General features: G+C 42.3%; 1 protein-coding gene across 1 annotated transcript; it reads left to right on the top strand.

The window, feature by feature from the left end:
- Positions 1-1,337: 1,337 nt before the first annotated feature.
- GOLT1B (golgi transport 1B) lies at positions 1,338-11,157 on the top strand (the record flags this gene model as incomplete). Its single annotated transcript, XM_079535925.1, has 5 exons — positions 1,338-1,362; positions 5,140-5,231; positions 6,895-7,073; positions 9,628-9,709; positions 11,119-11,157. 5 exons carry the CDS (start codon positions 1,338-1,340, stop codon positions 11,155-11,157), a joined length of 417 nt encoding a protein of 138 aa, XP_079392051.1.
- Positions 11,158-26,989: the final 15,832 nt, after the last annotated feature.

Raw genomic sequence — 26,989 nt, 5'->3', positions numbered from 1 at the left:
CTGGTATATGCAATCACTGACAGAAATAGTGCAAGTCTGTGTTTCAGCATTGGATCCACCACATTGGATCAGTTGTGTTTGAGTCAATGAACCCTATTGGTCCCTTACAACTCAGATATACTAAGATTCTATGACTGTTCTCCTGTACTCTGCCCTCACGAGGCCCCATATGGAGTACTGCATCAAGGCTCAGAGCCCCCAGCACAGGAAAGACACAGAGCTGTTGGAACAGATCTGGAGGAGGCCATGAAGATGACCAGAGGGTTGAAGCACCTCTCCTATGAAGAAAAGCTGAGGGAGCTCGGCTTGTTCAGCCTGGAGAAAAGAAGGCTGTGAGGTGACTTCATTGCAGCCTTTCAGTACCTAAAGGAAGCCTACGAACAGGAAATCAACTCTTTATAAGGGTAGATAACTGCAGGACAAGGGGAAATGGTTTTAAGTTGAAGGAGGGAAGATTTAGGATGGGCATCAGGAGGAAATTCTTTACTAAGAGAGTGGTGAGGTACTTGAACAGGCTGCCCAGAGTGGATACCCCATCCCTAGAGATGTTCAAGGCCAGTCTGGATGGGGCCCTGTGCAGCCTGAGCTGGTAGGCAGCAGCCCTGTCCGTGACGGGGGTTGGAACTTCCAGCCCAAGGCACTCTGTGGTTGCAAATACAAAGGGAATAAAACCCACAATAACACCCTTCCTTAGAGAAAGCTCCCTCACTCAGCAATCAAACCCCAACACGTACGCCCATAACATCTCACTGTGAGAAAAATAAGTAACTACACAGAAAAATACCTGAACTCACAGGGAAAAGCGTGCACCACCTGCGGGCAGAGCATTCCGCAGACACGCGGGCAGCGCCCACCTCAGCGTAGCGAGTCCCGCAGCTCCCGAGGCCCGTGACGGAACCGCAGCGACCACGCGTGCAACCTCTGGCCGCGCCCCGCTACGCCCGCTCCCACGCGGCCACAGGCACCCCACGGCCGCCGCGCCCTCCCACCTGCCGGCCGGCTCCGAAGTTCCACCCCTCCCCTAAGTCCCCCACTTCCGCTGCCGGCTCCCCTCAGCCAATCATCTACAGCGAGACGAGCGCGAGTATCACCACGCGCTGCCCTCTCCCCCAATCCACGCCGACGTTACGAGCCTCCCGCTCGGCGGAACGAAGGCGGAGGGGCGGAGCCACTCGAACAAGGCGGCTGCTAATTGGGCGCCGCCCCGCCAATCGGCGCTGTCCTTTCAGCCGGCGGCGAGGCGAAGGGGGCTGCGTGTTTCCGGAAGACGTGGCCGTTGTCGCCCTGCTCCTGCCGTTCGGCTCTTTCTCCTTCCCCGCCGTCGCCCCGCCGCCACCATGATCTCCCTCTCGGACACGCAGAGTGAGCGCCTCGCCCTCGCCCCATTGGCTGCCGGTGGGAGGGGAACGCGGGTCTCCCGCCGCGGCGGAGTGCCCGTCGGAGTGCTGGCGGGAGGGCTGAGTGAGCCCGGCATAGGGCCGCACGTGACGGACCCACCCCAGCGTCGCGCCCTTTGTTGGCGCTTCTCGCTTTCGGAGTATGGGCGAAGCACGGGGCCGGGCGGTGCGGTGGAGTCGCTGGGAGGGTCCGGCTCAGGCGGTGATTGCCGGCGGTAGGGGTGTGCGGGCCGAAAGGGAGCTCAGCTGCTGCTGTCAGCATCGCCGTGCTTTGAGGGACGCTATGGATGCGCTCATACCTTGGGGCGGCGGTACTGATGGGGCTCGTGGGGTGAAGCTGAAAGTGAGGGGGGTGTGAGCTTAGAATAGAGCCTGTCGGGGCCCTCCCAGCATCTTCAGGTGGGCGTTGGTCAACAGCGCTGCTGCTGCCGGCGTCTGCTTTGGGATGTGAGGTGTTTCGCGGTGGTGGTGTTGCTGCCTGGCGGTAATGGCAAGAAGAGAATGAATGAAAACTGGCTGGTACACAAAAGTGAAAATTGGCAGGTGCCTGTTATCCCGTATGCCTCCATGTGGACGTTAATGGTTTTGAGTAAATACATATCAGTGTCTTTACTGTTCCTTTTAACTTTGCTACTGAATGGAGTGTTTGCAGGTGACATAGAAGGGGTTTTAAAGTGAGCAGCGGGCACTCAGTCTGAAGCAAATGAAGAACAGCTTGGACCTGACAGTAGTTTTGCTTTCTCTGACTAGGAATAGCTGGAGTTAAAGAGCTGAAAGGGGAAATTGAAAGAAATCAGAGGGCTTGTAGGCATTGAAACTGCAAAGAAAAGGAGAACATCATTCTTTTATTTAAGTTAATGCATCATGCATGATGCATTCTCAGTATAGTTATCATAAAAGGAAATGAGTGTTGTAATGTTGCTTAAAGGAGGACAAGTGTGAAAGCTGTAGGGAAAGGAAGTTTAACTTGATAGCAGAGCACTGAAAACACTGGTGAACCAACTGAGGCAAAGGATGTAAATGGGCAGTAAAGCGGGTTAGCAACACACAAGGTTAATGACTTCCTGAGAAATTCAGGTGCTATGCTCTGCTACTGGAATGGGTGTTAAATTTTAGAGCTAATTCTTAGGTATATAATTTGTTAAAACCTTGTAGGCTTCACTTTTGCCCATTCCTCCGTTGTCCCATCCATAGTATTCATTGGGAAAAAGAGCTCTGTTCACTGTTTGTACTTGTCTTAATTTCTTTTTGGGACACTGAGCTAACTGTTAGCTTTAACTCAGAGCTGCGAGTAGTAGATGTAGGGTGAGGCTTTTGAATTTCAGCGTTTTTCTAAGATATTTCTTCAGATGTTTTGAAACTCACTTCTGTTTGGGAAAATACAGAATTGTAACACAAAAAATAATTACTTTTATAAAAAAGATAGAGAGTGTGTAGTTCCATCCCTTAACTTTCATAACCAGTCTATCTTAAGACTTAGTATTTGCTGAAATTTTGGTGCTTTGCTGCACTACTCGCACAATTCATGGGATTTCTGTAGGAACACTGGGAATGTGTTGATCCCTCCCCTCTGCAAATTGCAGTTATTAAAGGATAGCTGTCACATGGCTGGAATGTGTATCTGCATTTCTAGACACTGAAAAAGTTGTATTTGAGTGATATATAGGAAGGCTTTTATGTCATGGGAGAAAGCATTCTAACAGTAGTTTATGCCCATCACAAAACTTCCTAGCTTGTTGCTTGCCAAGACTACAAAATGACAGGGCCAGACATACTTGACTTGATGTTCTTTGGAGGAAAAAAAAGCCAGAACTAACACAGTTCTGATGTGATTGGATTGGTAACATTTACTTGAAATGAATCCAGAACTACTGCCCTCCATTGCCAGTATCTCATCTGCTTTCAGCAGTGACTTTGGGATGATGAGAATGGTGGGCATTTTTTTTCCTGTGCTAACCAGAGAGTATGGTTGATTTCTAAAGGGAAACTGAACCCACTGTGGCAGTAAGTGGTTACAAATGGTTTTCAAGTGAATACAGAAGTGTTAGAGCTGTAATTGCAGCAGCTGTTGGGAGTTAGCCTCTGTTTCTTGCTCGCACCCCACTTTGTACTGTGTCTGAAGAAGGAATGAGTACTTGCTTCCCGTGGCAGCATATTTATCTTATTGGCAGCTGGTAATTCCTTTGGAATCCTGCCTCAGAGTGTTTTCTTTCCAGAATACAGATTGTTTCTGCTCTTCTAAAGTAAAGAGCACTAGAAGAAAGGGCAGACTACAGTTCCTATGTTAGTTTCGGTCAGTTGATTCAGTGGAGATGCAATTTGCAGTTCATTGTAAGAGAGTACTGTAAATGTCTGCAGAGAGGTAATTGTCTTGTAGTGATTTTAATACAGAGTGGTTAAAATGCTCATAGTAAAGCTTTAATGTGGCAGACTTAATACCATGATTTAACACCATGTGGTCAGCAGCCTTGCTGAAAGGAGAAGTTGGGGAATCTGGACGTTGCTGTAACAAATCTCTTTGCTCTGAGCTGTTTGGGAATTTTTTGTTGTAAATTAAGCATCTGAAGTCAACAGTGTTATGATCCTTCATTCCTGAGCTCTTCAGGCAATGTTAAATGATCTGTGTTGCAGTCAAAAGAGCAAATAAAAATACTTTTAGATCTCTCTTCCAGATTTAATTTGGCTAGTGGTATCAGTGAAGGGCTTTTTGTTTGTTAGGCCTAGGCCACACAAAAATACTGACATCCTTAAAGTATACTGGATTGCCAGCCTGCCTGTATTAATACTGTTAGTTAATGTTGTTTTTGCTAGCTATGTGTTTGTCCTGTAGATTTCTAAATTCTCCAGTCACGATGGTGAGTACGTGGATAAACACCAAAGCTTTTACAGCTAAGGTTGCTTCTGTTCCTGTTATTTCTTGTATTCGGTCTGTGTGAGAGTGACAGGAAGGCCATAGGCATTTAATTTTAAAGGTGTGATGTACTTCTGTGTATGTTCTTCAAAATACCTCAGAGGCTATTGTTAAATAATGGTTTTAATCGTAGCCTGACATTTCCAGGCAAATGAATCTTCCATCCTGCTCTTGCCTATCCAATATTTCTTGAACAACCTTGACCGACAGGCAGAGCTCAGAGATAGATACCACCTACGAGTCCTGTGAAAACTGACAGCTGGCAGGAGACCCAAGCTAATGTTTAACAGCCATCAGCATGTGTTATATGGAAGCAGCCTGCAGCATTAATCTGTGTTGCATTTAATCCGGAAGTTGGGAAAATGGGATTGCCATGCATGTAACATGGAACGTGAGGTCTCAGGAGGACGAGGTACTTGCGTGTTTGCAATAAGCATTATGGGATAAGAGTTGCAAATAGAAAACAAGGTTTTATTATCTGTTCCCAAAATAGTCCTTGCTAGCAGTAAATCAAAAGGGATGTTTGCCATACGTGTATATCCATACATGCTTTTGTTGCATTCAATTTCAGTACATTGTTAAATTGATCCTTTTTATGATAAGCAGTTCCCAAACATCTCTTTTTCTGGTATTGAAATAACTGGTTTATGCAGGACTGGCTTTATTTGTACGTTCAGGGAAATTTTTAAGTAGTCATGAAATAGTCTGTGAGCTTGTCTATGAATTTAAACTTCCTGTGTGTTGCATCTTCCAAGTTTGTATCAATTTCTAAGCATGAGTTTTTCCTGTTACCATGTTATGTAATATACTTAATTTTATTTCTCCTTGCAGAGATCGGAATGGGTTTAACAGGTTTTGGAGTGTTTTTCCTTTTCTTTGGAATGATACTCTTCTTTGACAAAGCTCTTCTTGCTATTGGAAATGTAAGTGTGTATCTTTTAAGTATATAATATATTAAAAATAAACTTAGAAGATTATATATTTTCAATTAGAAACTGGGTCATAACAGGTACTGTGGTAACTTAGTGTAAAGGAAGAGTTATGCGCAGTGATCTGAGTTGAATCATTTTCTCTGATTAACATTAGAGCAGCTCACATCAATCTTAATGTTGTACCTCCAGGTCAGGCCTGTGGTATGTTGGTCTGACAAGCAGCAGCTTGTCCTACGGTTATGCTGATGCAAATAAGATTTCTAGATTAGCTATTATTACTAACACTTTCTTTTTATGGTCTTGTAAGGTAACTGTAAAAGCTAGGTATCTATTTGAGTAAGAATGCTGATGGTGTGTTCTGTGCATTCTGTTAAATGCTGTTTTGCTATGCTTTATTAGGATGGAGAGAAGCATGAATTGCTAGTAATGGCTTAGGAGAGCAGATCACCACAACAGAAAGCTGAAATATCTTCAGTTTTTACCAAAATGAAATTTTTGCTTAAGCAGGATAGAAAATAAATCCTAGGTCAGGTACATAAAATAACATGGTGTTTTCTAAATCTGATACTGCTGTGCCCCAGCTGTTGTCAGCTTTGCCAGCCAGCGAGCCCAGCTTGATAGAGATTTGTGTCCTCCTTTGATTACCAAAAGTCTGTGGACAAAATGGACCAGTTTCAATCTGTGACAGCAGTATCAACTACTGCGGTTTGTTGGATGGAAACTCTATGAATGTTCTTTGAATTTGGGTGCACACTGAAAGAGTAGAGAATAAAACAGTGCTTATATTGCTGTGTTTCTAAGATAAGGTGGAAATGCAAGATCCAGTTTGGGGAAAATAATGAGAATGTAAGTAGGAAGAGACAGTTAGAGGCAATGTGGTAACCAGAGATAACACAAGAAAAGTTACTATATATCATTAGAGGAAAGTTTAATTATAAAAGAGAAGGGGTAAAAGGCGGTAAGGAAGTAGCTTCATGTTTGTGGTTTGTGTTTGTTTTTTGTTTTTTGGTTTTTTTTACATAACATAAACTTGAATTTCATCTGTTAGTTATGAGTAAAATCTGAGATGTAATCTCTTTCCAGAAAAGATGTTGCCCAGATGTATGCTTACAGATTAAAGTAATGCTCTGCTGCTGAAGGATACTCAAAACAGTTTTAGCTAGGCTAGACTGCTGTGATGATGGTCAGCCTACACTGGAACTAGTGAATAGTAGTAGCCTGTTACACAGACAAAATTAAGGAAGATAGCTGATAATGCCCTTCAGCTTTTTTCTTGTTTTGCCTTTGCAATGATTGGCACAAGCTATTGAACATGACCATTATGGGGTGCTTCTGAGCATGTCTGTTCCCAGTTATAGGAATCTTAGCTGTTAGTGGTACTAATCTTCAGTACTGACTGCAGGTAACAACTGTATTTATATTACAGGAAAGACAGCTGTTGTCACCAGGTCTTCTGACATGATTATGCTTGTTAGAGGCCACAAAGGTAGACTCTTAAAATCACTAATAAGTTCTCTCATTGTTAATATCGATATTAAAATAAGTTGTGCAAAAATGCAGTCTACTTTTGCAGATTAATAGTATGTGCTTGCATTCTAAACTTAGGAATGTATTTAGCTGTGTTCTTTATTTGGTTGGTTTTTGTCTCTTCTAGGTTTTATTTGTGGCTGGCTTGGCTTTTGTTATTGGTTTAGAAAGAACATTTAGATTCTTCTTCCAAAAACACAAAATGAAAGCAACGGGCTTTTTCCTGGGTGGTGTGCTAATAGTTCTGATTGGTTGGCCTTTAATAGGAATGATTCTTGAAATTTATGGGTTCTTCCTATTATTCAGGTAAGACTTACTTCAAAATTGCTTTCTATATTGATGTATTGAGGAGCACATGTACTTGCTTAGTGTACTGTATTACAACTGGGAAAACATTCTTTGAGTGTTCACTTTTGCTGGATTTTGTTTAAAGCTGTTGGGTTATATTTGCAAGAAGTGAAAAGGTTCCAGGACTCAAATTTGCTGATGTTGGTGAGGCAGATATCAAACTGACTTCTGGCAATGTAGCTTATATCTAATCCAATAACTGTACAGCTTCAAAATATTTGGGAGATCAAATTGTTGTAAGTGCCAAGTTTTAAGTATTTCCATATAAAAGAAAACTAAAATGCCTATATTTTCTTGGTTTTGTTGGTTGAGTTGTTGGTCATTCGGCTTTTTTGGTGGAGAGTTTGTTCTTTAAATTAATAAATGAGGCAAAATATGTGCTTACAAACATCTTAGCCTCCAAACCTTGCAGGTGAGAAGGTGGCTTCTGTGATGTGTTGCTATACTTGTGCCCTGTTTGCAACGTATGAGATGCTGGTTTTGGTTACTGATGTCTGAAATGACTTAAGCATTTGTTTCTCCTCTATGTAGGTGTTACATACTTAATAACATTACAACAGGCATGTTGCATCTGTTACAACATGTCATTTAACTTACAATTAATTGTAAGGGTGAAAGAACCTGGGTTGTTGCAACATACCATTTATTTCCGTGGTTGAAGTTCCATACTTCAGAAAACAAAGTAAGAAAGTGTGTTAATATAAGTAAGAAGGGAAGATTTTGTCGGTTCCTGGACTTCTCTTTTGAAGACAAAATTCCATCTAATGCTTATTTATTTAACATAAGGCCCACTGAATTGTTATCTCAAAGTCACTAGGACTACATCTTACCCTGAAAAGTGTCAACAACTGATAAATAATTCCAAATGAATTTTTAAACTTGCCTCTAAACAACTTTTCCTACTTCTTGATACTTGCTAAGAATTGTATCTCTTGTTACAGTGCTAGCAAGTTACTCCTTCAAGCTCTTTGTTTTGCTTCAGATTTGTCAGTATCAACTGTAATTATGTTTTTGGGAACTTTTTGTGTGGTAGGTGCGCTGTATTATACTTTACTTGGTCTCTTTATTTATTTATTAATTTGTTTTAGACCACTAAAACAGTTCCACCAGAATTTTTGTGTGTAGACAGTTCTCTTGTCCAGTTAGACTTCTTGTATGAAGTCATCTTTCATACTCTGTAGAAGAAATTGCACGAAGCAAAGCTTTTAGGTACTGGTAGCCAGGAACACTTAAACAGTTAATAATGATAGCAGAGATTTTTACTTAATACATGTTTTACTGCAGTGAGAGAGATGCAGTTGTGATTTTACTCTGGATTATATCCAGAATGTCCTTCCCTTTATTTAGCATACTGCCAGAAGTTTCCTATCAGAGGTTCAGTTCTTTGCCTTTACACATTCAAATTGCATTCCCTGGAGACAGCTATTACAGTACACTCTCTTTTCTCATAGTCTAAACTGCTCTCAGAGCCTTGTTCAGATCAAAGATATCTGAAGTTCTTGTTAAAGATGCTATCCTAACTACAATGACTGTTTTGCATTCTTGGCTACACCAATTAAACGTCTGTCTGTTAGAAGTGGTTTGTGTGCCCTGCATCATGGTACGTAGGTTCAGTGTAATGATCTGGTCTTTAAAAAAGAATAATAATAAATGGATAGCCCAGGGAGGAGGGAGGACTTATTGGTATTGATATGATCCAACAAAATTGTTTTTACCAGCAAGAGGATGGTGAATATTGAAATTCCTCTGGTCAGACATGACAGGTGGATTTAGATGCCAATCCTTATTCTATGCTGGGAAGTGTATAGCTCAGCTAGAGAGCATATAATGCCAGTACCAGCTGAATTGCTGCAGTTGACATCAGACAGCTGAGATACTGCCACAGAAAATCCTTCTTCCTGCTGTAAACTGGGACAAGCTGGTAGTGCAGGGGCTAGACCCTGCCAGCTCTAGAGCCCTGCAGCAATTCCCGGTTCGTCATTCAAATTTCTGACATTACATGTATTTGTCAATTATGTGAGTGCACAAACATGTTGTGCTTAATTTTCTTTGATCGATTAAACGCTGCCATATCTGGTTGCAAAGTGGATTACTTAGAATTACCTTCCAAGTGTTTTTACATTGGATATAGAGAGATGAGTGATATTGCAAGAATGTATTTCCTATAAGGTTAAAAAAAAGTTATCTCGATGTTTATAATAATTTTGAGAAAGTAGATGAGAACATCAGTTCTCTTGACTAAGTTGGATATTCATCTCTTAGTTAATTCTCTGAACAGCTGATTCTGAAGGTTGCCAACTATGAGGAAAATGTTTACCTCAATTTAAAATAATCTTTCTTTCTGTGTTTTTGTGGGGTTTTTTTTTTTTTTCCTTTGCTAAATGTCTGTTTATGTATTTGGTGAAGTAATTTTCAGTGAAGGAATGACAGGACTTGAATTTCCAGTTCTTCAGAGCAACATTAGAATAGTTTGTTTATAAAAACTAATACAGTATTTTTATCTAACCTAAAGGGGGTTCTTTCCTGTGGTGATTGGCTTTATTAGAAGAGTTCCAGTCCTTGGTTCTCTCTTGAATTTACCTGGTATAAGCTCGGTAAGTGTTTGGCACTTAATGTAAAATGCAAGGCTTTTGCTATTTTTCCTATTTCATTACTATTGCAGTAGCACAAATGCATTGGGAGTAAATAAGACACAGCTGTTTGTAACAATGAATTTGAATGTATTACTGCATAGTTTTTGAACCGTACAAATAACCCTCGTTCCCAGTGAGAGGCTTTCAGATGTAAAAGAAACAACACCTTTGCAGAAGCTGCCCCTGCTTAAGCCTTGTAAAGGGGAAAAAGCCCTGCATGGTGAGTCAGGACTGTGACTATGAATACTGGTTCCTGCCTCACTGCTGGCCCTAGGTGACCACAGACAGGCAAACCGTGCAACTGTTCTGTTGTGCCTCTTCTGTTCCGTGCCTCTTCTCCTGCCTGTCAGATGAGAGAGGCATTTCTCCTCTTTGTGCAGCATCTGGATGTATCTAAGAAAAGTGGTCTGTAGTAACAAAGAGGTTTGCACAGTGTTAATTTGCAGCTTGCATGGTGAATCCAGAAACTCTCATTATGCATAATCATTCATCAAGTACAACATTTATTCAGGCCTGCTGTAACGGATTGATTCTTGGCTATTTACTAAGCTCTGTACTTCTTCAAATGCAGTTTTCCATTTTCTTAACTAAGTAACCAGGGATTCTTAACTAAGTAGCCAGTAAATGGGTGCCAGAAAGATGGTAATCTAGGTAGGGTATTTTGGTCAACTGCTTTTACTGTGATAATTTCTGTATGTATTTTAACACAAATGTTTTTAACCCTGGTTTTGAAAGCTACAGTTTTAATAGCTACTGCTTAAAAATTAATAGGGGACGTAACTAAGAGATATATCAGTCTGTATTTTAAAAATCAGTTTTCAAGATCATGTGTTCCAATTGTACAGCTTAGGCCACGTTCTGGCTCATCGTTCATGATCAATTGAATGTTTTACTTGTCAATTGATCTTGTCTACTCACATTTAATTTGATCATAATGGGGTTAAATCTTCTTTTAAAAAGATAATTGTTAATGTTTTATTCAAAGCCTACGTAGGCTCAGAAGAGAATCCACAGTAATGGTCAGTTGAAATATCTTACTTGGTCTTCTAATGCATGTGTGGCTGATACCGCATTGTTTTGTTTTAATCATTAAGCTAGCAGTGGTATCTGTATTCTTCTATTTCCTTTTTCATTCTCTTGCATCTTCATGTTGCGCTGTTAATGTCTTATATAAGAAAACATGTCATCTAGAAACACAGTTGCAATGCAAGATTTTTAATTTCACAAACTTAAATCATGAAACCTTGGTGAGTACTACTCTCATTTTCAGTTACATACCAACTGTGCAAACAGCAAGTTGCATCTGAGACTAATTAAATTGTACATAAGAGTATTGTAGCTTAAAGCTTCTTTTGTTTCTTTTTTTGCAGCTTGTAGATAAAGTTGGAGAAAGCAACAACATGGTATAATGACAAGAGGGCAGAAGACTGATTCTAAACTTATTGTATTATTTATAAAATCCTTTTGAAGAATACTCAGCACAAAGATTAAGTTGTGTACAAAGGAAAGGCTTGTAACATTCTTTACATAACAGTTTAAATTAAAATGTATAGTCGACAGTATACATTAGAAGCTGGGCAAGTATGCTTCTAGGAAAAGTAACTCCAGAGTTCAGGAAGTAAACTGAAGAGGTGAAAGTCATGGAATAACTCACATTACAACTGTTCAAGACTGTGTTTGTTGGTTTTGGAAAAGGTAATGAACCCTTCCGGATTTAAAGGTGCCTGTACTTTACCTCCTCATTGTGAAGGTGCAGTAGAGCAAACAGGCCTCCATTTTTAAGGTCACTCCAACTTCTCCAACCTTCTTGTAACCCTCAGAATGCAAAACAAACAAACCAAAAAAAAAAAAAAAAAAAAAAAAGCAGAGTACAGAGAACTTGTGTAACAGGAGATGCACCTTTGCATGAAAGTTGAGATGACTGTTCATCTCTAAGTATATCATGACTAAAAAGGAAATCCTGCACACTTCTGTTGTATGCATTTCTGTAAATATGTGGTTGAAATAAAACATTAAGGTAATGTTTCAAAGCCAAATGTAAGTTGACTGTGTTTGCCTTCCATTTTGGAATATGCAGAAGGTCAGTCTTCAGTAACTTCAGTCTTAAGTGTTGATTCCGAACATGTAGAGTTCAACAGGGAACTCTAGAAACTGACTTACACTCCTTCCAGTTTGTTCTTCTTGAGTCATGTTATGTCTGCATCCAGGTGAGAATGTAGCCTCTTCTCACTAACGTGGAAACTTCAAAATGTGCTTGGTTAAAAAAAAAAAAAAAAAAATGCACTTGGTTACGGTGCTGACATGGATCTTGTGAAATGTATCTTATCAAAATATGAACCTTTTGTTTTTAAATGGTTTGAAGCTAAGGTTTCTTTGTTTATTCTGGAACTACAAGTTGACGTTTATTTTTTACAGTAATAAAATGAAAACTTAAAACTCTGTGTATGTGAGTCTCTGGGGAGCAAATTTAGTGAATGGGCTAATTAACAATCAAGTGCCAATCTCAGCGTTACATAACTTGTTCCTTGAGTTATCTTCAAACCTTCAAATAACTCAAAACTTGTATCTGTCATAACAACAACTTAGCCATTGCCTGGAGTATGTGTCCCCCACTAATGCAAAGGTCACGTTTCTGCTTCTCTTGGAATGTTAAACATTGTGTACTTTCAATAGATACAGCTATAGATACCTAACAAAAAGTGATCATTAAGCGATCACTGCATTTGTGAAGGTTTTGGGGATTTTCTGTTTTAATGTTCTTTTTCCCTTCAAATGTAATCCTGAAAACTTACTGAAATGCAATGATAGTATTTCACCTAGCTATGTAGTCTTAAAGGCCTAATGACTGATCTTATTATTATGAAGTTAAAATTGGTATTTTTTTCAAAACATCTTTTAAGAATTCTCAGATACTGTTTTGGAAGTTGCTACAAAGCTTTTTGTATAAGGCACCAGTGTTTTCTCATTGCAGCTGCATTAATGTTAATGGAATGGCTGTGACCTAGTATTTCTAACTCCTATATTTAATTAGTTTCCTTCTCAAACAGGCACAAAATGATTCACTGGGAGGAAAAAATGCCATGACAGTTAGTGAACAGTATCTGAGAAGACACATCAGTGTTTTCTTGAATGTTGATATGAAAAAGTTGGCTATATTTGCCTGATAGCATGTGTTACATGTGGACTAAATGTGACTTGTGGCTCCTACCTCAAGAGATGAACCAGTTTTAACTGTTCCTGCGGATCTGTTGTGTGTTAAATGACTAGAAATAACACTACAACTGTCCAGCAAACTCATCATGTTTGCTTTGGTGGAGCAGTAGTCTGTACTATGGGAATCAAGTGCTGTTTAAAGCAGTGTTCATCATTTACATTACAAGTCAGCTACCTGAAGATTTTTCTTGTCTTTTGAAAAGTAAGCTGATGGGACAGGTGGATCACGCCATGTGACTGGAGCTCTAACTGAAAGCAAATAGCTTGGTAAGCTGAAGTTCTTTCATCGACAAGAAATCTGACATCTTTCAGTGGTAATGAATGCATTACTGTGTATTATCTTTTAGCCCTCTGGAATTGAGATGTAGGCAGTTCATCTTGCTCCTGTTTAATTTTTTGTTTTAAATGAAAAGTCAATTTTTGTCAGTTTTGAACTGTTGTGAAATGCATCTGAGGGAACAAAAGGGTATGCTGAGTTTCACAGAGTCTTAATCCCTCAAGGTAATGTTGTCTTTTAGATGGTTTTGCCAAGATAAATGTGGGTGGCAGCAATGGTCTAAACTACTTAGCCTTAAATGTTTCTGTTGTTTTAAAAAAAAGAAAATCTCTAACAGAAACATATTTGGAACGTTTCCTCTTTCATATGTAATTTATAATTGCTGCTTTAAAAAAAAATTGTAAGGGTGGATTTCATTCTGAGCAAATGGATACTGTAAATATACTTGTCATATCTTGAATAAATGGGTACCTTTTTCTATAATTTGTCTTTGTGTCTCTTTACACCTGAATGCTGAGAAAACGTTTTGACAAGTATTCCTTTCCAAGGTTAAGGAGTATGTGCTTTTCCATCTTATGGTGATTTTACTTTCATAGTGAATAGTCTTTGATTAATCTTAATTTAAAAGTTTGTGTCTTACAATAAGCATTCTTTTACATAAGCATCTGCCCCTTGCTTTTGTAGGCATCTTCCTGTACATAATAGGGTGCTGCTTGATCCCAGGGGCAATCCACTGGCAATGCATAGCTTCCAGATGAATAGGACATTCTCAATTGCAGTGTATGATGTTTTCCATTACTTTGTTGCTCACTACTGTGTAATCCTGAGCACCTTGAACTTTAGTACTTTGGTCAAAATCTGTTTCTGAAGACAAGAGCTACAATCGCAGTCACAATCCCAGCTGTTTTTCATGTTCTAGTTTCAAACATCACAACGTGAAAATCACAATTAGGTTGGAAACTTTGCTAAACTACCATGTCCTCTTCATGCAAGAAGAGAGGAAATAAGTGAAAGTTTAGGAGAAAAAAGACGTGTCTAGAACTTATGGCAGGTTCTGATCCCTCTATTTCAAGCACACAAGTGTGATCTCTGTATGCCAGAGAGTGGCCTGATAAGCAGGCTTTGTTATTCTGTAGTGATGTGCAAGCTTGCATCCCACTGCTGTGGATTTTCATAGAGAAAGTAGAATACCAAAGCAGGAATTTAAATTTGTTGTTGAGGTGTGCTTGTTCTAAGTACTAGGTGGTGCTCTAAAAACTTAGTTTGACTGAAGTTTTAGCCTTTCTACGAGCTTTGGTAAAGTTGGTTATATCCTAAGAAGGTGGTTGTATCCAAGGAGTTAATGCTTCCTGGTTTAAAAAAGAAAAAAAAATTCTGAGTACACCTAGTTGTATCTGTTAAACTGTGAGAGATATAATCTAAATCTGTGTATAGTTTATGGCCAGTTACTTTTGGGGAACCGTTGCCATTTATTAACCAAGAATACTTTGACATTGTTATTGCTCACAATATGGTACTGCTATTTTAAGAGACTATCAGCAAGGTTATAAAAGACATCTCCACAGCAGACATCACAAGGCAAGACTTTATTTGATTACTTTAAAGCAATCTCCTTGTCAAGTTTCAAGCTAATTTCAAGATATAGGCTATTCTAGCTGCTGCCTTTCTGGTTTGCTTAATTATAAAGCTGAAAAAGTAAAGTTCACTTCCCTATAATGACTGTAGGTTTCCCTGCAGTCCCTTTTAATATGTTGCTACCAGCCCTTGGTCTCCATCTCTCTGGCTGCTGTGTCCTGGCTTCCTTTGGCTATTACTTCTACTCTTCATGTTACCATTATCAGCTCTGACAGCACCAGTATGCCATTTCCAGTCTTTTTTAATAAACAGTTTTGGCTTTTGTGGCCCCCTATTGTTCTCAGCTTTACCCCTGCAGTATTGGTCTTGGCACATTAAAACATTTCAGAAAATCTGCAACTCGTGCTTAGTCCAACAGGGATTCTGAAGTTACCGTAATCCCCTTCCAAACAAATACCAACACATTTTTAATATGCTAATGCATCCCCCTCAACTACGTGATAATTTGCAGGAAAAAAAATGACAGAAGTCATGCGGAGTAATTTAGCGTGAAACTCATGATGCCGAAGTCGGGATTTGTAAACAGATCTTGAGATATATCTCCAAGATGCACGCGTGTGATAGAGCCGTCCTTAGCAGCTAGTTTATCCGCACGCCTGGAAGTCTGCTCGCTGAAAGCCGTGTACCTGCCACCCTGCAGCGGGGCCGCCAGGGGGAGCTGCGAGGAAGAGAAACGTCGGTGCTTCCCAGAAACGCTTCTTGGAAATTTTTGGTCAGTGCAGTATTTCTGCGGAGTCTCTGTAAATTTCAATTTAGACTTGGGGAACTGCCTTGTAGTTTTAAACCGCCAAATGAGTGTTGAACTTTTTACAGAGAGCCACTCACTGTGAAACGCGTGGAGCTGGCCTGTCTCTCAGCTGGCAGCGTTCAAAGCAGTCACGCTGAAATTCGAGGATGAATGAGGACAGTCAGCATTCAGCTTGCGACAATGCAGTTGCCTGACCGTCTTCCTTTCTCCAGTCATTCAAAAGCTCTTCCACTAAAATCGGAAAAAGCAAGATTTGCAGTTTATACTGTTTTCGTGTGAAAGACATTTTTGGTAAAAAAAATTGTCCCCCTCCCTCTATCCCATTATGTCTGTCTTTCAAAATATATGTCATTTTCCTCTTCAAACAGAATCACAGAATCACTGTGGTTGGAAGGTGTTTCTGGAGATCATCCAGCACAAACCCCCTGCTAAAAAAGGTTCCCTACCATAGATTGCACAGGAAAGTGTCCAGGAGGATTTAGACTATCTCCAGAGAAGATAACCCCACTACCTCTCTGGGCAGCCTGTTCCAGTGCTCTGTCATCCTCAAAGTAAAGAATTTCTTATGCTCAGCTCAAACTTTTCCTGTTCCAGTTTGTGCCCACTGCCACTTGTCCTGTCACTGGCCACCACCCAGAACAGCCTAGCTCTATTCACCTGATTACTGCCCATTAGATATTTGTAAGCATTGATAAAATCCCCTTCTCTGTCTTCTCTACTCCGAACAACCCCATGTCTCTCAGCCTTTCCTTTAAGGGAGATGCTTCAAGTTCCTCATCATCTTTGTGGCTCTCCACTGGATTCTCCCCAGCAGTTCCCTGTTTTTCTTGTATAGAGGAGCCCAAAACTGGATGCAATACTTCAGACATGGCCTCAGCAGTATTGGAAAGGGGGAGGATTGCCTCCCTTGACCTGCTGGCCACACTCTTTTCAAGGCACCCCAGGATACCACTGGTATTCTTGGCCACACGAGCACACTACTGTTTCATATCACTGTTGTGTGCATGCATGAGGATGTGCATGTGTGTCTCCATGGGACATACGTCATGCCTCGCTACTGGCTGAACTTGGAAAGGTGGGAGCTGCAGCTGCACCTATAGGTGTGAGACAGAGACATCCAGATCCCCTGGACATCCCCTCCAGGGGGAACCAAGATGGGTTCCAGCAGACAAGCAGCAGAAATCGAATCCCCAAGTTCTTGAGCTTATCAAAGGCAGCAGCATTGTAATATCCCTTAATCCTGTCCCTCCAGTATGAGGAAATGCGGGAACTACCGAGTCTTCCAGTGGCCTGGCTGGCTGCCTTTTATGTTGAACTATCTAGTGTATGTGAAAGATTATCCTAAAATTGCAGCCTCCTTTCTTTCCCAACCTCCCCAGATAAAAAGACAATAGCTTCATTTCCCTTCTTCCATTTTTTCCAGCAGGCGGCGCAGGGGAAGAAGCAGCTCAGCAGTTATGGCATCTTAGGAATTACATCAGGTAGGGGAAAATGGGCTGACTGGGAATCATCTCCCTTCCCTGAAAAGGTGGAAGATTGGATCGGTTTTGGCAAATGCTCTGGAATCACTAAGAATGCATTCGGTGGCGCCAGCTGAGGTGGGTTCTGCTGTGTGCTGGGCCTCTGCCCCTCTGCACAGCTTGCAGCGGCTCCCACACCATGCTTTCTGCCTCCGGTAACACCTAACCTCCACCAAAAAGTCTCCTTGAAGCCCTCAGTCCATCAGCATTGTGCATGGCAGGCAGCAGCTGAGGCAGGGTTGTCAGAACCTTCTGGAAGAGGCGGGAGGAACCTGCAAGCCACCATGGCCACGGCCGGGGAGGCTGTGAGGAGAGGCAGAAGGTGAGTGGCTGTAAATTGAGCTGGAATCAACATTGGCAACAAACTCTGTTCCTGATTAACTCTTGGGTTGTTTTTCTTGACTCTCGGGGTAGAAATAAGTGACAGGCTCACAAAGTGCTTATTGTGTAAAAATGCTGTTTTCCCAATGGGTGGGAATGAAGCAGCAGGAGGCATGGTGTTTGTTCCCAATTTCCATTACCCTTGCACAGAAAAACTTTTCCCCTTCAGCCTTTTTCTTGGTGTTCTCCTGGTTGTCAGGTGCTCTGTTACCACGTTCATCTTTTTTTATGATATTTTTAGATGTTTCTTTCTCTGAATTGATTGTGCAATCTGGAGTCCTTTACTGTGATGCCAGCTTAAGCACTTTCCACCCTTCAGCACCTACAACAATTTACTTCCTCCTCCTACGCTTTTTATCAGGGATTTTTTAAACCCAGATCGCTCCAGTAATCCATTTTACACAACACAGCCCACACACAGTCAAGTTGGTGCATCTGAGGAGGTGGCAGAATGGCATGAAGATAGGCACGAAGAAACAAGCACTGGGGAAAGGTGCTACTACAAATAGATCTGCCCTGCAGATTACACTAAAACCTTACATCTCACTCAAGCACTTCTTCAGAGCGGTGATAGGAGCTTGTAACTGAGAGGGGCTCCTGCGCCTCCATCTTCTCATTTCTGCAAAGAACCCCATTTGTTTCTTTTCCAAAATGGAGACCAGGAGTTGGTACCACCAGTTTCTGTTTATTATTTCAGCTTCTCTTATTATTTGATTGTATGCCCAAGATACTAAATGACCTATCCCCTGAAATACAAGGACTGCTCTGAAAGGAATGCCTCCTATTTTATTATGTTAGTCCATGATGTCAAAGGCAGATCTTGGTGGTATGGCAATGGAAGTTGAACCTTCCCACCAATATCCCTTTGCAATTTGTTGCCGTGTGAAAGATGGCAGCAAAGAGGCAGTCAGACAGTATGGCATCTGACATGGAATTGCATATGAAGCAAAGGTGTGGCACTGAACTACTTTGCATGCAAAAAATGGCACCCACTGACCTTCCTTGACACTTACGGAAGATTAATGGAGACCAAACAGTGAATGTGAGCATAGTGAGGCAGTGGATGGTGCATTTCAGCGGCGGTGACAGAGTTGTGAAAGACAAGACACATTCTGGATGGAAATGCGTAGTTGTTACACCACAAAATGAAGAACTCTTGTTCATCACTGGCCAAAATGCATATCTAATGATGGTGGCTATGTGGAAAAATAGCATCTTGTAGCTGAGAATTTATTCTATCGAATAGTTTTATTGTGCACTTTGTATCTATTGTAGCGTCCACAGAAATAAATAGGAGGCATTACTTCTGGTGCAACCTACCTAATTAAACCAACAAAATCTTTTACTCTAATGTCTTGTACATATGTAGGCATTCACACGTGCGTACACACAAATTACAATTGCTGTAATACATGGTTGTTTCCTGGAAGTTTCCTACATGCTAGGAAACTTCTGCAGCACCGACCTTATTCGCATCCAGAGGTTTGTCTTTCCCTCAGTTACTTCACAATTTTAAGAGCTCTCCAGAGCCATACTTACAGTCCTGCAAGGCAGCTATACTGAAACTGTGTCCTGCACTTACTCCCTTAATTCTTAATGGATTTAGTTTTGTGACTGAAATTGGCCACAGATCTTCCCTGACACATATATTTTAAATGAAAGATTATGTGGGGGGGAGGGGGAGTAGTAAGAAGCAGCAGAAGGACTTTCTTGCAACCACAGAAACTAAGGAAGCTTTATTAGAAAAGCTAAGGAGAAGAAAAGTATTTAGAAAGATCAAAATACATCATTATGGTATCTTTGAAAGCGATGCATTTTGACATTTGAATAGCTTTGGAACACATTTCAAAAGAGCACAATTTACAAAACAAAAACAAAAACAAAAAACCTTCCAAAACTCAAGAAGTTCAAATTCAAATTGAAACAGTGATTTTGTCAAAATTACACCTTTTGATTGGATAATAATTTTCCCACACTTTACCACAGAAAATTTTAAAATCTTTTGTTCTCATTCCATTTCAAAAGGAAAAAAAAAAAGCCAACAAAACAAACCAAACAAAAAAAGCCCCACAGAATCCCAGATTTTTGTTAAATGAAAAAAACACAATTTCTACCCAGCTGCACCCTATCCTCTTTGGACAGACAAGGGTTATAAAAGGAAACCTTTGAGAATGTATCAGGCTATGGGTTTCTGCCTTTCATTCATTGTAGAACTGTGCAATTACATAAGCTGCCTCCTTCAGATTTCCCCATATGGTTTTTATAAAGCTTTTTCATTTTCCAGTCTGTAGTTCCTCATATTTCTGTGTCTAAAATGCAAGTTTATTCAGTTCTCATTTAAATAATGTGCATGAGTGAAACCCCTTTGGCCAACTGCAAAACAAAATCTACTCATGAACCCAAAGCAAACAGGAGGAATGCTGTGCTCATCTGCCCACCAACAAAATGAGTGGGATGTACTAATTGCAGGGTTTTCTGGCTGTTTACATGCATCATCTGTGTGTAGGGACTCAGGTGTCATAGCTCATGTTCACCTTGTGGATGTCTCAAACTTGTGAAAAGTCTTTGCAATGGAAGCATATAAATTACTGAATTCTCTATAGCTGTGAACAACTTATTCATTAAAACTTCTAAAGTTTAACAGCACTGTCATGCATTCACAGAATGCTTTGCATTAATGGAAAATCTAGCATAGAAATGAACAATGTCCTCAATCAATGTTTGAGGGAAGCTGTGTAGCTTCTCATTGTTTCGGTCTCATTTTTCTGATTTTTATTTCAGTTCAGGGCCATCTCAACTATAAATAAAAATAACACTTTTTCATGGTATGTCTGAAGAATTTGATGTTTTGACTTTGCAGTAGCAAACATTGTCTGCAGCTCAGATAACATTTCTCCTTTCCCTTTATTTTCTGGAGGAACTGTAGAAGTTATAGTAAGGAATGAAAAAAGATGTTTGGGTAAATAGGCATTAAAAGGGCAAACTCAGTATGACTTGTGTAAAAGGAAGTCCTGCCTAGCTAGTCCAGGAATTTCTTTAAAGGATTCCATGAGCGTGCAGACAGTAGAGGTCCCAGTGGCTGAATTTACAAAAGACTTGACAAGGATCCTTACCAAAGCCTTCTGGAACATAAGCTCTCAGGAAAAGATGCTCTCGTGGCTACCCTCGTTGATTGGTTAAAAGATGAGAAATAGATGAGAGGGTGCAACTGAGAAAATTATATGGAAATGGAGGCAAATAGAGTAGAGACAACATTTGCTGATGAGATTAAATCCTTCAGGATAATAGTCTTAAAGAATTCAACAAAACAAGACTTATTTACAAAGAGATATAGAAGGACTTTCTGGAGTTGAGTACAGGTCAAAATAGCAGGTAATTATGTCTGTAAATATCATGGAATCATATAATGCTTAGAGTTGCAAGGGACCTTTAAAGGTCATCTAGTCCAACTCCCCTGCAGTGAACAGGTACTGGGTCTGATCCAACCTTGCTTGAAAGTCTCCAGGGATGCACCAACTGCATCTTTGGGCAACATGTACCAGTGCCTCACTGCCCTCACTGTAAAAGACTTCTTTCTTGCATACAAAGATATAAGTAAAGGATATAAGGATATAAAGGAAGTGAGGATATAAAAGGATGCACATAGCTAAAAAGAAAAAAAAAAGGAAAACAACAACAACAAAAAGCAAAAGCTAAATTTATAGAAACATTGATGGATTATGAATGACCTTGGATGACCTTGGAATTGTTTTTAATTATTTTTGTAAAAATATCAGTTCAGCTCAGTGCTCAGGAACAGTCAGATTAGGGAACACAGCATCATTAGGAAAACAAATAGAAAGGAAAACATGAAGAGAAAACCTGGTGACCTGCAATTTCAATTTGCATCTAGTTCATGTGCCCAACCTAAAGAATGATCAAAGCATGTAACTATTCTTATATTTAGACTAAAACGACTGGGACACTTCATCTGGAAAAAGAGATGACTAACAGTGGATTCAGGAGCAGTCTGAAAAATCACAAATGGCACAGAGGAAATGAATATTTTCAGCTTATTTTCTGTTGATAGTACTTCTCACAATATCAGAAGGGAGCAGGGAATTTCTCGTGAAATTTTCCAGTGGGTAGATGAAAACAAAGCAAAATGAGGTATTTTTTCCTCAAAACAGAGGCAAGCTGTGAAACTTGTTAACACTAGATATCGTAGATACCAAATTTTACATGTGTTCAAAGAAAAATGGATAAATTAACAGAAGGAAAACCCATGTGCAACCATTAAGCATGAATCTATCTTTTAGGAAACTGCTATGGTACAAACATCTTGAGGCTAGAAGAGTACCAGGAAATACCCCTAGATGCCTGTTCTGTTCATGCAGCTCCTGTAGGCCTTGATCCTGTGCATCACCAGAGGCAGCATACTTGATTAAACACACTTTTGGACTGCCACAGCATTGCTGTTTCTACGTCGTGTTTGGAATCTGAAGTTAATTGATGGTGAATGGATTGAATTGCCTCATGAGCACTGAACAGCTGTTATCACAGAATCATAGAATCGTCTGAGTTGGAAGGGACTTTCAAAGGCCATCCAGTCCAACTCCCCTGCAGTGAACAGGGACACCTGAGGCATATCAGGCTGCTCAGAACCCACTCCAGCCTGACCTTGAGCATCTCCATGGGTGGAGATCCGCCACTTTTCTGGGCAACCTGTGCCAGTGCTTCACTAGTCTTACAGTAAAAAACTTTTTTTGTTCAATCTCATCCAAATCTCCCCTCTTTTAGCTTGAAATCATTTCCTTTCTCTTATCCCAACAGACCCTGCTAAATAGTCTGTCCTTCTCTTTCTCACATCCTTCCCTGAGATACTGAAAGTTCTCCTGACTCCTCTCCAGGCTGCACAGCCCCAGCTCTCAGCCTGTCCTCACAGGGGGAGGTGTGCCATCCCTTGGGTCATTTCTGTGGCCCTCCACTGGATGATATGCATCTGTTTGATGCTTCCTTACCGCTTCACCTTTCTGCTTTGCATCTTTAACTCCATCTTTCTTTTCTCCTAAACAGCCATCACTATTCCCATGAGCTTTTATTTTGGGTGGCATCATTTACCTGTTCCTTTGGAACCCAAATGATTGTAATTCTGCTGAATGGCGCTTTCTTACCTGGCTGAAAAGAAGTGGTAGACATGAGATTTACTGCTGTTTCTATAATCTGTCTCCAGTGCCACACAAGAGAGAATTCCTATGCATCGCACCAGGCACAACCTGACACTTCTGACAGCAGAACTGAAACGAACAGCATTCTACAACTACTCTCAGGCAGATCAGAGGGAGAAAACGTTTATGAAAACAGTAATGGATGAAAAGACTGAACTGCAAGATCAGTAGAGATGAAAAGAAGCGCACTGTGAACATTATGCTAGGGTTTTCTCTCAAAAACTCCCTGTGGTACAGGTGTCCCAGCAGTAGGTTGGCCTCTGCCATTCGCTGCCCTGCCTGCAGCTGCTGGCGACCTGCCTGACGGGTGCCAGAGCAGAAAGGGCAGCGCTGGTAGAGCTGTAGTGAGGCACAGGGCGGCGGGAGGAGGCCGCAAGGCACACGCTGGGACGCGTGGCGATGCCGTCTGGCTGTAACCAAGGCGGGCCCGTGGGTCCTTGCGGGGTTCCCCGCCAGCGGGAAGCAGAAGGCCGGGGGAGCTGCCGTGCGGTGCCAGCTGCGAGGTGCTCGTCGTCAGCGAGAGCGGGAGGAAATGACTCAGAGCGCGAATTTCTCAATGCTTGCTGAGGGAGAGGGGACAAAACGACGGCACTGCCCGCGGCACACGCGTCCATCCAGCCGCTCGGCTGCCTGCTCTCGGTGAGCGCAGCAGGGCCGGGCCGGGCGGGGCGGCCGGGAGGTGTGCGCGCCTGAGGCGGCAGCGAGGCGGGGCGGTCGCGGCCCCTCGCCGCTCTCCAGCGCCCGCCGCCGCGCGCGCCTCCCTCCCTCCGCCCGCTGATGCAATCGGAGCCCGCGAGCGGCGGCGGCGGCCCCGGCAGCAGCAGTCCCAGCCTCGGCGGAGCTCGTGCGGGGATCGGGCGGCGCGCGGTCCGCACCGCATCGCATCGCGCGGGGAGCGGCGCCGTTCGGCAGCACCATGAAGGTAAGCGGGACCGCTTCTCCGCGATCCCTTCGTCCGTCCTGCGGGAGATACGGAGTGGCAGAGGGACTTTCCTCGGCGAACAAAGGAAGCGGTGGTTCACGTTTCTGACGCTCTGATGTTGCTTTGCGGAGCAGAATTCTGTCCCCGAGATTTATCGTTTGAGACTCGGAGGCAGGATGCGGTGTGGTTCGCTTTCCATGCTGTTTCATTGCAGGCAGCGTACGTGGAAAAGAAATAATGAGTAAGGAGGGGGGAGGGAGAGCGTATCATTCCCTCCGGGGGATTTCTTACACTTTATTCGTACTGTGGGACTCTTAATGACTGAAAATAAGAGAACCATCAAGGGCACGATCTGCCGGCAGGCACTGTGCCTTCTTATGCCCACGAGGTCTTTATAGGTCTCGGGGCTGCCCTGCTACTAAAATAGACCACGGGTAAAACCCGGTGACGTGTTCAGAGGTTTTGAGTAATTTCGGGGACAGCTTCAGATAACGGAAGAGCTGTTGGGAGCGAATGCTAACGTGAGAGATGAGAATCTGTGGGAACTCTTCTTTTACCAGTCATGCTTATGTTCTGCTTAGCGAGGCTGATCTGAGGATTAAATGGAAGCCTTGCTTGTCAAGGCAAACGGCATGGAGGTGGCAGGGTGCTTCCCACACCCAGGGAACATCACAGCTCCTTTATACCCTGTGGGGCAGCTTCATGAATGAAAGTCCTAGGGTTTTGAAGAAGGTCTATGCTGGGCTGACTGTGAACTTCACAGCTACAGCCTGCTCCCAAAGTTAGCAGGTGAGGAGAACAAGACTGGCTTATTTGCTATCCTTAGTTAGCTCTAACAGATGGAATGTGGGTACAACAGGTATGTGACTAGCAGGGATCTTCAGCTGTTTTGCTGCTGCTGACAAGCGTTACTCTCATCCCACCCGAGGGCTTGCTAGCATTTCTCTTCCCTGGGTGGGTCTGGCAGTGATGCAATGCTCCAACAATGGCAGGTCTGGAGCAGGTGAGTGCTTTGGAGGAGCGTGAGAAGCCCTGATGAGTCCCAGCTGCACTTTCTGCATTTGGAGAGAGTGGTGAACCAACGGTAGCAGAAAAGTGATCTGGAACTGCTCAGGGAAAACTACCAAGTAGCTTCTCCCTGCCAGTGTGTGCAGGGCCAGAATACAAGCCTGCCAAAGAGTGAGACATGTCACATTTTCTACCTCTTATGTTGTTGTACTTGCTGTGTGTTGAGGAAAGAGGGCTTGATCCTGGTTTCTTGGGGCATTATCCAGCACCTGACAGTAATGTTTTGGCATGCCCATGCAAAAAACAAGTAGCAAACAAGCCATTGACCTGCTTGCTTTCTCACAGCAGTGCTAACTGTGCTATATATTTTTACTGTGGAGAATACAATACGAAGCAACAGCCGCAGCAGAAAAAGATCTGTACAGTCCATCACTCTCAAGTCGTGTAGCCTTGGGCAAGTCAGCTCTGTCTGAGCCCTTTACCCTTTATTTGCCTTATCTGTTCAGACTGCAAGCTCTTCAGGGCTATGGCTGTCAGTGTGTATTTGTAAAGCATGCATCAAAGGTGCAGAAAATTACCATTTGATTATCAGTTCTTGAAAAAGAAAAATGAAAAAACCCAACCCAGTACATTTATAAAGGTACCAGTAAACAACAGCATTGTTAAACTGCTAATCCCTTCACCTCCTTATTTATCATTTCCTGTCTTTAGTCTCATCCATTCCTTGCTCCATTTCCACCCTTACCTCTCTTTTTCAGTCCTGCTTGAAGGAATCTTATGTATAAGAAATGAATTGTGCTGATGGTTTCTGCAGCCCTGCCTTGTCCACTTATTGCACTGATTGCTGCTGACAGGCCTAGTTCTCCTAGCACTGTGCAATCCAGTGGATGCTCTGATTTTTTCCATAGAAACTGAATGTTGAAATTTGCTAGAAAGTCACATGCAAAACAGAAGATTACAAAATTAGAGGACAGCTTTAACACAGTTAAAGCGAGGACCTCTACTGCTGATGATAGAATGAAGGAACTAAAGGGTTAGCTCTGTTCACAGAATTTGCACAATTTGCCTTCGTAGGCCGTGCTCCTGGGAACTGGCATCTTCATGTCACTACGGTGACATAGTGTGCACCCTACAATGTTAGATAGTCTCATAGAACCATAGAACAATTCAAGTTGGATGGGCCCTTAAAGACCATTCAGTTCCAACCCCCTGCCATGAGCAGGGCTGCCAACCACTAGACCAGGCTATCAGGAGACCCATCCAACCTGGCCTTTAATGCATGCAGGGAATGGACATCTGCAGCCTTTCTGGGCAACCTGTTCCAGTTCCTCACCACCCTCACAGTGAAGACTTTCCCACTAACATCTAACCTAAATCTCATGTCTTTCTTAAAACCACTCCCCCTTGTCCTGTCACTGTGTGCCATTGTCAAAAGTTGGTCTCCATATAGTTCCTAAGATCCCTGTAGGTAGTGGAAGGCTGCCACGAAACATCCTTAAAGCCTTCTCCAGACTGAACAAGCCCAGCTCCTTCAGCCATTCTTCACAGGATAGGTGCTCCAGCCCTCTGATCATCTTTGCGGCCTCCCCAGGACCTGCTCTAAAAGCTCCACGGCTTTCTTGTGCTGAGTGCCCCAGGCCTGAATGCAGTACTCCAGATGAGGACAGAGCAGACAGCAACAATCACCTCCATCTCCCTGCTGGCCACCCCTCTTTTGATGCAGCCTAGGACACAGTTGGCCTTCTGTGATGCAGGTGTGCACTGCTGGCTCATGTCCAACTTTTTGACCACCAGGACCCCCAAGTCCTTCTTCTCAGGGCTGCCTGAATGAGTTTTTCTCCCAGTCTATACGCATGGATGGAATTGTAGCAACCCAAGTGCAGTATCTTGCACTTGGCCTTTTTGAACCTCATTAGGTTCTCCTGGGCTCACTTCTCAAGCTTGTCGATGTCCCTTTGGATGTCATCCCTTCCTTCTTTGGTAAAAAAAAAAAAAAGAAAATAAATTATATGTATATATTTAGTCCACATGTGAGCCACACACAGGCCACGAGCCAGCCGCATGCAAGCCATGCACCAGGCATTCAAGCCACTCCATACTGATTGTGACATCTGATAATAAATCATGGGTTCTCAACTGTCTCGATGCCTGTGATGCAGAGATTAATTGTGTGACCTTTTCCTTAAATGTCTAAATTCTGGCGACACTTGGGCATAAATCAAAGTAGTGTGTGACCATAATTTGTTAGTCACTGATACGCCTGCAATTTGATATCTCCACGTTTTACATTGCGATTAAATGAATGGGTGGTCCCATTTACCTTGGAAACA

Source organism: Tetrao urogallus, assembly GCF_951394365.1.
Source record: "Tetrao urogallus genome assembly, chromosome: 1".
Classification (NCBI taxonomy): Eukaryota; Metazoa; Chordata; class Aves; order Galliformes; family Phasianidae; genus Tetrao; species Tetrao urogallus.
This window is presented reverse-complemented; position numbering and strand designations above follow the sequence as displayed.